We start from the raw sequence: 11,869 nt of genomic DNA, 5'->3' as shown, positions 1-11,869 counted from the left end.
TCTCTCTCTCTCTCTCTCTCTCTCTCTCTCTCTCTCTCTGTGTTTCTCTGCAGAGAGCATGTGTGGTGTCAGTAGAAGGGTAGAGCGCAGGGAGATTCAAGGCCCACTTGTCAATAATGGACGCCGGCATTCTTTCAGACAGATGAAAAAAAAAAAAAAAAGCTCAAATGGGTCGGCTAATGTACTCTGGTTCACATGAACAACCTGCCTGGGCGGTCCGCCTAAGTAAAGTCTGAAACACGGCCCATTAGCAGTGCTGTGCTAGCATTAGTGCTAACGGAGTGCTGGGGGAAGCCAGGTTCTGACGGTAGTGTGCTAGCATTAGTGCTAACGGAGGGCTGGGGGTAAGCCAGGTTCTGACGGTAGTGTGTGGTCCCCTGGAATGTAGGTGTGTCTTTCTGTATTTTGAGAGAGGGAGAGACGACAGGAGATATCTTTGGCGTCCTTGTAGCTGTCTCTGTACTCGGTATTCTCTTGTACATGTCAGGCCCCCGATCTGCACGTCTGCCCTCCTCAGGGTGAGTGATTGAAAGCTGTGCTCCAGTGATTACCTGTCTGCATCCCGACTGCCAGCCGAGGCAGGTTCAATATGAACAGGCTGGTCTTGACAGCGCAGTATGGAGTGTGACCAGGCAGGTTAATATGATAGGCTGGTTTTCTCAGCGCAGTATGGAGTGTGACGGGCAGGTTAATATGAATAGGCTGGTTTTCACAGCGCAGTATGGAGTGTGACCAGGCAGGTTAATATGAACAGGCTGGTTTTCACAGCGCAGTATGGAGTGTGACCAGGCAGGTTAATATGAATAGGCTGGTTTTCACAGCGCAGTATGGAGTGTGACGGGCAGGTTAATATGAACAGGCTGGTTTTCACAGCGCAGTATGGAGTGTGACGGAACACCTCCGGTGATGCCTTGGTGTGCTTACTGATTGTCACCCCACCTACCCTCCTCCCCTTTAACTGCCACCCCACCTACCCTCCTCCCCTTTAACTGCCACCCCACCTACCCTCCTCCCCTTTAACTGCCACCCCACCTACCCTCCTCCCCTTTAACTGCCAGTATCACCTACTGTAATACTAACCAAAAACACCCCCCCACCTCCCTATGTGTCTTTGTGTGTGTGCTTCCGTCCATGTGTCTGTCCGCCTGGAGACATTTGAGGACAGTTTTCAGACAGTGCAGATCCTCTGATTGGCCAGTCTGGCATGCTGGTGTGCAGATCCTCTGATGGGCTAGTCTGGCGGGCCGTTGTGTAGATCCTATGATTGGCCTGACTTGCGTCCCGGTGTGTAGATCCTGACAGAAGAAGGATGCGCTATCCAGTTTGATTGGCGGTCTCCATCTGCCTTGGGAGGGATGGCAGCAGGCTCAACCGTTGAGGCTGTACTGGAGTGCAGAGGAATTATTGACCAGTTATGATGAGGATAGGTCTGTCTCCTGCCTCTCTTTGGACCAGTTATGATGAGGATAGGTCTGTCTCCTGCCTCTCTTTGGACCAGTTATGATGAGGATAGGTCTGTCTCCTGCCTCTCTTTGGACCAGTTATGATGAGGATAGGTCTGTCTCCTGCCTCTCTTTGGACCAGTTATGATGAGGATAGGTCTGTCTCCTGCCTCTCTTTGGAATGACGAGGAACTCCCTTTCAGAGGTGGAATTGTTGTCGGCCATGCAGGTGTAATTGTTGTCGGCCATGCAGGTGTAATTGTTGTCATGCAGATGAGCATTGTTTTCAAACTGTTCTAGTTTTATTCGGCAGATACTGCAATTAAGTTTCAGGCAAGTATTTCACTTGTGTCACACGCACGCACACACACACTGTGGACAGTATCCGCTCACGCACACACACACACTGTGGACAGTATCCACTCACACGCACACACACGCACACACACACTGTGGACAGTATCCGCTCACGCACACACACACACTGTGGACAGTATCCGCTCACGCACACACACACACTGTGGACAGTATCCGCTCACGCACACACACACTGTGGACAGTATCCGCTCACGCACACACACACACTGGACAGTATCCGCTCACACGCACACACACACTGTGGACAGTATCCACTCACACACACACACTGTGGACAGTAATCCACTCACACACTGCTTGCTCTCGCCTTCGCTTGCATTTTTCTGCTTGCTTTTCTTCTGTAAGAAACTGAGCAGCGGCTCCTGGATACGTATAAATCACTGGGACTGTAATTCTTTTATTTCAAAATGTTATTACCTCCTCGCGGTTACGTGAGGTGGCAGAAAGATGCCCCCCTTCTTCACAGAGGACTTCCACAAACTTCTGCAGAACATTACAGTGCTGGAAACCAAAATTAACTAGTTAGAAGTGAGCGTGGAAGTCAATAGACTAGCTGGGAATGACACCACCTTACCATGGATTCAAAACAATGTACAAGAGCATGCTAATACACGGCTAATTAGCACCAACAAGACTACCAAGAAACAGAAATGGGAGGATGGGTAACAGGCAGAGCCCAGCGCCCGGAGATTTGTGATGAGACTGGCTGGCCTGCATCATCATCCAGGCAGAGCGCCTCTTCAACCCCTGTCCTTAGGAGGACTGCATCATCATCCAGGCAGAGTGCCTCTTCAACCCCTGTCCTTAGGAGGACTGCATCATCATCCAGGCAGAGTGCCTCTTCAACCCCTGTCCTTAGGAGGACACAGACGTGAACAGCTGCAAAAGGAAGAGCCAGGAACAAACCTCCCCGACAGTCAAGTGTACAACTGGAGAACAAATTTGCCCCACTGTTGCAGGACCCTGCATCTCCGTCTGATGACCTGGATCACATCTCATCCTCACACAGCAGGGTAAGGATTGAGAGTAAATCAGACAGTAAAAGGCTACAGGGAAAGCCAACGAGTGGGCCTCAAACTCTGGTTGTGGGTGACTTTACTGTAAACGATGTAAGAAGCATGTGCAGCAAAAACACCAAAATACTCTGAATTCTCATTGGTCATACAATGTAGTGTTGCACGATATACCGGTACCAACGGTCTACCACGGTGCCAAAACGTCACGATGCCAACTATACTATAAGCTCTATACAACGGTACTACCGTTGAATACGGTACTACCGTGGAATACGGTACTACCGTGGAATACGGTACTACCGTGGAATACGGTACTACCGTGGAATACGGTACTACTGTGGAATACGGTACTACTGTGGAGGGGGACAATGTTACATCTTCCCAAATTCACTGGTTTCTGCTGATGAGAAGACTGGCTCGCGCAAACATGCAACTCCGCAGTCACAATATTGACGTTATCTGTATGCCCGGGTGCAAGCCTGTCTGGTTATCTGTATGCCCGGGTGCAAGCCTGTCTCGTTATCTGTATGCCTGGGTGCAAGCCTGTCTGGTTATCTGTATGCCTGGGTGCAAGCCAGTCTGGCTCTCAGTAGGCTATCGTAATGTCAGAAGCGTTCCCTAGCTCCAAGTCCATACCATCAAATGTAACATTATTGAAGAAACAACTCGAAAAGTTTAATATGGAACTATTTTGGTTTATAACCATATAAACAAGGAAAAGCGATAGATGATGGCCGTCTGTTGTGCAGGTGATGCAGCAATGCCTTACAGGCAAAAGGAGGCAACACATCAAACTTAATAAAGCATCTGCACTGATATACAGACGAGCTAATGAGGTTAGTATGACTTCATTTGTTATAACTAGCAGTGTTCTTGTCATTAGCTAATATTACAAAAATTAATGAATAAACCTCTTGGCTAAAGCGTGTGCTGCTGTTGCTAGTTAGCCAGCCAATGCTAGCCAGCTGGCGAGCTAATGAAGTAACGTTAGTCTACCTGCTGTCATGTCGTCATGCACAGCTGTTGAATTAAATTTGTCGTCCTCTCATTCCAACTCCAAACTCCTTAAAATAATGTGAGCTAGATTATGTAGGCTGAGACGAATCCAATGATAATCCAATGATATCCACCTCTTGACATTTGGTCATTTCATCTGGTTTTGACTTAAACGAAAGTGAAAGCTAGATAAAGCATGTAGATGTCACTGCCATCGACCAAAACCCAGTTGCCCTCCGCTGACCTTTACTGGTGGTTGGTGATACTACACTTGTGTGTAAACATGGCTGATTCTGTTGTTAGATATGCATTTTAAATATTTAATATTAATAATTAATAATATGCATAATATATTTTTACTTACCTGTAGAGTTACAATGTAATGCGTTAAATGCATGTTATTCATGCACCACTCATATAAAGTGATTACACTGTACTGTAATGTACTGTACATTGCACGTTCATAAAAATAAAAGAAAAATGTAAATGCTGCGGTATCGTGATACTACTTGGTATCGTGATACTTTGGCTGGTATAGTATCGTAGGTCAAATATTGGTATCGTGACAACACTAATACAACGGATGTGGATGGGCATCTTGAAAAATCATTCAAAAAACATGTTAAACTCTCAATTTCAAAGACAAGAAACTCACCGAGGTGTTAGTTGGCGTTCTGACATATAATTCACCATAAAGTAAGATTCTAGTTCATCTGGAAAGGCTTTTTTAAATATTTAGCATAGAACTATTTAGTCGCAGCACATACGTGTGTAAACTTCCGCAAACTAGGTAGCCTAGCAACATAAACAATAACAATAGCTACCGTAAGTAGTTCTGCTTCCTGAGTCCCCTCTGCGGATTGATCTACACATCTACAACGGTCGCTTCAATACAAGTCAATGGATTTCATAAAATGATCAATAAAACCCTACAGGATTCATACTTTGCGGCGAATTTGATGTCAATTTAGAAATGCTGAGCTTGGTGTGGAATTGACCATATGCCAGTGACCAGTTTTCTGTCCTACGTTTATGTTTAGTAAATGAGGGTCGCTGGCTCTACAGATCACTCACTGCTCCCAACACACACAGGCCTCTCTCTTTCTCTCCTCCTCTCTCTCTCTCTCTCTCTCTCTCTCTCCATGTTTTCTCTCATCTCTCCCTGCCGTCCTCCAGGTAGCAGTGAACCGTGTTAGCTGTGTTCAGGCAATACTCAGGTCCAGTCTGTAATATCCGCTCTGATAGGGCCCCTAGTCTCCCTATCTCAGACCTCTAATCAGCCAACACACACACACACACTTTCATATCTATCTCTTTCTCTCTCTCTCACACACCTCCAGGGCTAGTCTGATTAGAGTGCAGTCTGAAGAAGGGAGTTGGTGTGCGTGAGCAGGATGGTGATACGGAGTGCTATCCCTCTGAGAACAAATTAAATTGCAATCTCTGGCAGACAGGGCGAGAGGGAGGAGGATATGTGGGACAGGCTGGACATCCAGTTCACCTCTTGACTGACCGGGATGTTCCTGCAGTCGACCAGACGGGATAGGAGCAGCAGAGCAGCTGACCACCAGGGCCTGAGAGGAAGAAGGATAAGAAGGGTTTCTCTCCATCTCCTCCTCTCACCATTTCCCCTCCCCTTCCTCTTCTCCTTCCTCCTCCCTCCATATCCCCCACCTCTTCCTCCTCTTCTCCCCTCTCCTGTCCACTTCTTCATCTCTCCTCCTCTCCTCCCCCCTCCCTCCTGTTGTGCAGGTACAAACTGATTCGTCGGCGGGTCATCTGGCTGATAGGTCAGTGGATCTCTGTCAAGTTTAAATCTGACCTTCGACCCCTGCTCTACGAGGTCATCCTCAGCCTCATGCAGGACCCCGACCTGGTGGTAAGCCACGCACACACATACGCTTGTGCAGACATAGATATAGACGCAGGCGTAAAGATACACCTTTACATACATACACATGCGCGTGCGCACACCCCGTTCCCCCCCCCCCTGCCCCCAAATCTCTTTGAATGTCCAGTTTGTGTGTTCATATGTACGCAAAATCCATCAGGTGTAAGTTAGGGTACAATTAAGCGTTTCGCCAGTGTAGCAGTAATATTAATGTTGACACGATTCATAGTCTCAGATTAATTTGTTGAATTGAAATGGTATTGTAGTGCTGTAAATACAAGGCTTTTTGGCCCTTCATAAGATATAATCATGTATTTTGTCAAAATTGCTGTGAGACATGTCAATAACATGATTCTTTGACAAACATTTGTCTAGCTAATATTAAGGCCTCAAATTGTCCTGAGAGAGAGTCCTGGCGATCGTTCGGACCCCAGGTTGGAAAACCCTGCTCTGGACCAATTGGTACTGTTTTGTTTACTACGAGCCTCGTTCTGACCATGGTCAGTAATTTAAACGGGGAAGCCATGTTGTTCCACGACTGCAACCTGCAACGCGCAGAACTCTCGTGATGACGCTCGATGACAGTTCAGCTGCCCTCACTCAAAAACGACTGTGCAGACACCGAATGCCCCTGTCAGTAACGTTAACAAAATGAGGAAAATGACGCCCATTCAATCGTATTTTGCCCGGCAAAGTGGAACCAAGGAGAGAGAGGAATTCGGTGAGGCCCGGGGGGAGTCGAATCAACTGTCACTCAAAAATCTCTATGGATTCGATTAGATTCAACATTGCACAGTAGCCTACCAGTAACTTACTGGATCCACATCAAAACGCAGTTGACATCATAAAAAGCTATTTTTTTCTGAAATGCATGTCATAACGATCCAATGACACGTTCCTTTGCATCTACATTAAACTAAGCTTTTCCACGGATTTAAACATTTTTGGATGATTATTTGCGAAGATTTTGGGCTTTCTTCCCACGTTTTTTCACGGCACCGGCAGCTATGTTTCATATCCCTGCCTAAGTTCGCAAAGCATTGTGTGAATTTTCCTCTACCCCTCGGTTTCAAGTCAGCATCTGTAAACCCTCGTTTTGGAGGGCTGTTTGAACATCCACTTGCCCTCGATATGCTCCCTAGCCCTAGAAGCGAAAAGGAATGGGACACACTACCCTACGTGTGAACGCGCAAAATGTAGGGGTAGGGCCAAGAGCTAGGGCTAAGGGGGGGTATTGGGATCTGAAGAAGCCCTTGTGGGCGAAACGTTACTTGTGTGCACTTGGGGGTGAATAAAGCAGGGACAGAGACCTTATATTGTGTGCGGACATCATCTTATTTTACTGGGTAGTTGGGATTGGGCCATAGTCTTCATTAGGACCAATGCACATGATGAAGTGTGTGGGAATAGTATAGTCTTCATTAGGACCAATGCACATGAGTACCCCCTTCCCCTCACCCTAACCCGGGTCCGTATCCTTTTCCTACCCCCACCCTGCCCCTGACCCCTGCCTCTACCTGCCTACCTACCTGCCTCCTCCCCATACCGCCCCTTGAGGTACCTATGGCCCTCAGGCCACAGCTCCCAGCCGCAGCTTCAGCAATGGAGGCTTTGAACACCAACCACTCATGCTCGATGTCCCCAACCTCCACAGGGATGCCAGAGAAGCTCCGCCGGAGGTGGCAATTGAAATCTCTCCGGACAGGCTCTTCCTCCAGACGTTCCCAGTTCACCCTCACTACACGCTTGGGTTTTCCAGGTCTGTCCAGAGGTTTCCCCTGCCATCGAAATCAGCTCACCACCAGATGGTGATCAGTGGACAGCTCTGCTCCTGTCTTTACCCGAGTGTCCAAAACACATGGCCTCAGATCAGATGATACAATAACAAAATCTATCATCAATCTTCGGCCTAAGGTGTTCTGATGCCAGTTGTACTTGTGGGCATCCTTGTGTTCGAACATGGTGTTTGTTATGGACAAACCGTGACTAGCACAGAAGTCCAACAAGAAAACACCATTCGGGTTCAGATCGTGGTGGCCATGCCTCCCAATCACGCCCCTCCAAGTTTCTCCATCATTGTCCACGTGTGCATTGAAGTCCCCCAATAGGACAGTGGAGTCCCCTGCAGGAGCCCCAAATAGGACTCCACTCAGGGTCTGCAGGAAGGCCGAGTACTCTGAACTGCTGTTCGGTGCATAAGCACAAACCACAGTCAGAGTCCCCCCCCCCCCCACAGTCCTAAGGCGCAGGGAGGCGACCCTCTCGTCCACTGGGGTGAACTCCAGCACAGAGGCGCTCAGCTAGGGGCTAGCTAGTATAGCCACACCTGCCTTACGCCTCATACCGTGAGCAACTCCGGAGAAGAACAGGGTCCAACCCCTATCCAGGAGTTTGGTTCCGGTGCCGGTGCTGTGCGTGGAGGTTAGCCCCACCAGGTGTAATTGGTATCGCTCCACCTCCCTCACAAGCTCCGGCTCCTTCCCCCCCAGCGAGGTCACGTTCCATGTCCCCAGAGCCAGCCTCTGCCGCTCGGGTCCGGTCCATCGGTGCCCCCCGCCTTCACCGCCACCTAGTTGGCAGCGCACCCGACCCCGACAGTTCCTCCCGCGGGTGGTGGGTCCACGGGACGGAGGAGATGGTGTTTCCACGTAGCTCTTTCGGGCTGGGCCTGGCCGGGCTCCGTGGTAAGCCCAGCCACCAGGCGCTCGCTGGCGGGCCCTCCGTCTGGGCCTGGCTCCAGACGAGGGCCCCGGGCTTCCTCCGGGCCGGGTCTCTCTTCCTCTTAGTTCTTGATCCATCTGGGTTTTTACCTGTAACCCCAGGTAGGGGTCTAGGGGGTACTACCACTTGCCCAAGGTTGACCCCCAGACTAGTGGAGGGAAGGAGACGTCTTACTTCTCCATTCTAGTTCTCACTGGAACTAGCCACTGCCCATTCATATCTCAGCCAATCACAACTATGCTTGAACTTTTCCACTTGCCAGCTTGTGCTTCTCATTATCTTTGGGGGAGTTGCTTGTGCACTGGAGGGATTCTTTATTGGGAATTAGCCATTGGATTGTATTCAGACATGTACCCACATTCCCTATGTAGTTCACTATGGGTAACACTACATAGGGAATAGGGAGTGAGTAAACCATTTCGAACACATCTCTAGTCAGCCCCGTTAGCTAGCTTACTCATCCTGATGCCATGTTCCATATGAGAACACTCTGCTAGCTAGCTAGCTACCAGAAGTGCCCGATAAGCCCTCATCTCGGCAGTCATGACAACACACCCACAGTCCTACCAGAATAATCACCAGGACCTCAACCTATTCAGTGGGAAGTGCTGGCTGCACAGTTCTGTTCTTCAACAATTAAAAGTTGAATGTAATGAATGTAATTACGGAGGCTGTTAGGCAAACAGAAGACGTGCCTTTCCATGTGAGCAGGAAGTTAGGATCTGCCTTCTCCTCCTGACTGCAGTCTTCTCTGTACTATAACAGACTCGGCTAGCTTTGAGTGAGTGAGTGCGTGTGACATTTCTAAGCTTTATTAACCCTGAACAGAGCTGAGATTGCCTGCGTCGCCGGCTCTGGAGGAAATCAGACATTTATATTTTCATGCGTTTCCAAACACTCGGTAGCAGAAGATGAATACAAACATGGTGTGTGTTTGTGTGCGTGCGTGTGCGCGTCCCTGTGTGTGTGTGCCGTTGTGGACAAGGTCAATTGAACTCTGGTAATCATCTCAACAAAAATAGTATTGACAGACACAAAATAATTTTGTACTAGGTGGTCTGCATTAAAAATAAAACATGAATTCATACGTAGGCCTCTATGCTTAGTTGCATCTACTGTAGTGTATGTAGCTGGCTAGTCATGGATCACATTGATATAGCCCTTCATTATAAAACAATGAACATAAGCTAGTAAGTCGATCAGTTATATTTCCTGATCAATATTTCCTTGTCCAATTAGGGGCTGCTAGGGAGGTTATTTGTTACATAACAATTATCAGTTATTGATGATGGGCTCCAAAGGTCCGATGAGGAAGACTGCTCTCGATCAGAGCCATAGGTCATCAATAAGCCAGTCACTAATCAATGGAGAGGACCAATATGTTTTGTTCAGCATTGATGAATGAGTGAATTGATTCAAATTCAAGGAATTGTGTATGCGTATGTTCAGCTGCTAGTGAATGGTTTGGGAAGAGGCACAATTAGTCTTTATCTTGGTCATTATCGGGTCGTCCACAGACGGGCCTCCTGACTCCAGTTATCCCTGTCCTCCACACACCTGGCCATCTCATCGCTGGTCTCCACTCCTGCATCCATCTTAGTTATGTCCACAAATGTTTTGGTAGGACGACCTCACGACGTGCGTCCCACAATGGAGATGGCTCCTATAACACCAGCTTCCTGTCTGGAAGCTCACAGTGTTTGTAGCAGTGCCCAGCCAGCCTCATTCTCCTTGCTGCTATCCTCCCACTCACCCTTGACCTCTCTCTGTACAGATCTTCAATACTGACAAGCGCCTTATGACTCATGTCCAGTGCTGCACGTAACATTCTGGTGTAGCGTCCGTCCAGCGACCTCTGCAGGTGGTGGCTCAGGGTCCAGCACTCACAGACATACAGGAGAACGGCCTCCACAGTGGCGTTGAAGAAGTGGAGCTTGGTTTCACGGGAGAGGTTGTATTCCCACACGTTGCTCATGCTGTTTAGAGCTCTCCACATGAGCGCCTTCCTCACTTTGAGGTCCTGTTCTGTTGAGTTGACCCAAGAACCCAGGTATCTGAAGTCCTTAACCTCCTTCAGAGCAGTACCTTCATCTGTCACTAGGGGCTGATGGTCCAGGGTGCTACAGATGATGGCCTCAGTTTTCTTGCCGTTCAGTCCAAGACCCACAGCTGTTTCGGGAATAGTAGGAGGACCCCAAAACTCAAATAATAGCGAGGAATACTAATGGGAAGAAATCTATATCACCATACATGGCTTGAGTAAGACTTCGGTGGGGATAGCTTGCTTTCAACCTTAGACCATTCTCTACGATTTGAAATTGCGTTCAAATCTCCCGTGTCACTCTACGTCAAGCTCGGGGACCCTGCTAGCCAGCATAATGTCTTCGCACACAAAATGCTTTGTTCTTGGATGTACTAAGCAGCACAGATCGTCTCCCAAGCTCAAAGGACAGCAGAGCCGAGTGGATACATTTTTATATTTGTTGGCAACGGTTCTGCTGAATTTGGCAAAATACTGGCAGTGTATGCTAGCCATTTGAATTGAATGAAATTGGTCACAGTGGTATCGAGTGTGGATGGTCCAGGCTAGCCAGATATATTTGAGCTACCATAGCGCCGTCAACAGCCCTCGTTCTCTAGCCTGCCGACTTGCTCTTAGCTGAGCTCATTTGCATATGAAAAAAAAGCGCTCAATCCACTCAATCTGATCTTGGGGTCAACGGAGGAGTATAAATGCATGCTAGAACGCTTATTCTGAGTGGTATTTTCAGCAAAAATAATGCTTTGGGGACCCCAAAGACCTATATTAAATTGTTGAAAATTAGCATTATAGGACACTTTTAAAACGTGCTAAAACAGACTATTATAGCAGGGAGAACAAAAAGCTACACTGCTAATAGACTGGTCTGCACTGCTAATAGACTGGTCTGCACTGCTAATAGACTGGTCTGCACTGCTAATAGACTGGTATGCACTGCTAATAGACTGGTATGCACTGCTAATAGACTACGGTATGCACTGCCAATAGACTACGGTATGCACTGCTAATAGACTGGTCTGCACTGCTAATAGACTACAGTATGCACTGCTAATAGACTGGTATGCACTGCTAATAGACTGGTATGCACTGCTAATAGACTGGTATGCACTGCTAATAGACTACGGTATGCACTGCCAATAGACTACGGTATGCACTGCTAATAGACTGGTATGCACTGCTAATATACTGGTATGCACTGCTAATAGACTGGTATGCACTGCTAATAGACTACGGTATGCACTGCCAATAGACTACGGTATGCACTGCTAATAGACTGGTATGCACTGCTAATAGACTGGTATGCACTGCTAATAGACTGGTATGCACTGCTAATAGACTGGTATGCACTGCTAATAGACTGGTATGCACTGCTAATAGACTGGTC

At 47.9% G+C, this 11,869-nt stretch overlaps 1 protein-coding gene across 1 annotated transcript in view; it reads left to right on the top strand.

Annotated features, from left to right (window-relative positions):
• The window catches only part of ipo11 (importin 11), a 199,547-nt gene that overhangs the window by 66,905 nt on the left and 120,773 nt on the right, over positions 1-11,869 (top strand). The window contains exon 11 of the mRNA XM_084456899.1: positions 5,585-5,711. Within this exon, the coding sequence (XP_084313025.1) occupies positions 5,585-5,711 (127 nt within the window). The remainder of the gene's footprint in view (positions 1-5,584; positions 5,712-11,869) is intronic.

Source organism: Borostomias antarcticus, assembly GCF_949987555.1.
Source record: "Borostomias antarcticus genome assembly, chromosome: 23".
NCBI lineage: Eukaryota > Metazoa > Chordata > Actinopteri > Stomiiformes > Stomiidae > Borostomias > Borostomias antarcticus.
Note: the sequence above shows the minus strand (reverse complement) of the source record. Positions and strands in the feature narration are given on the sequence as shown.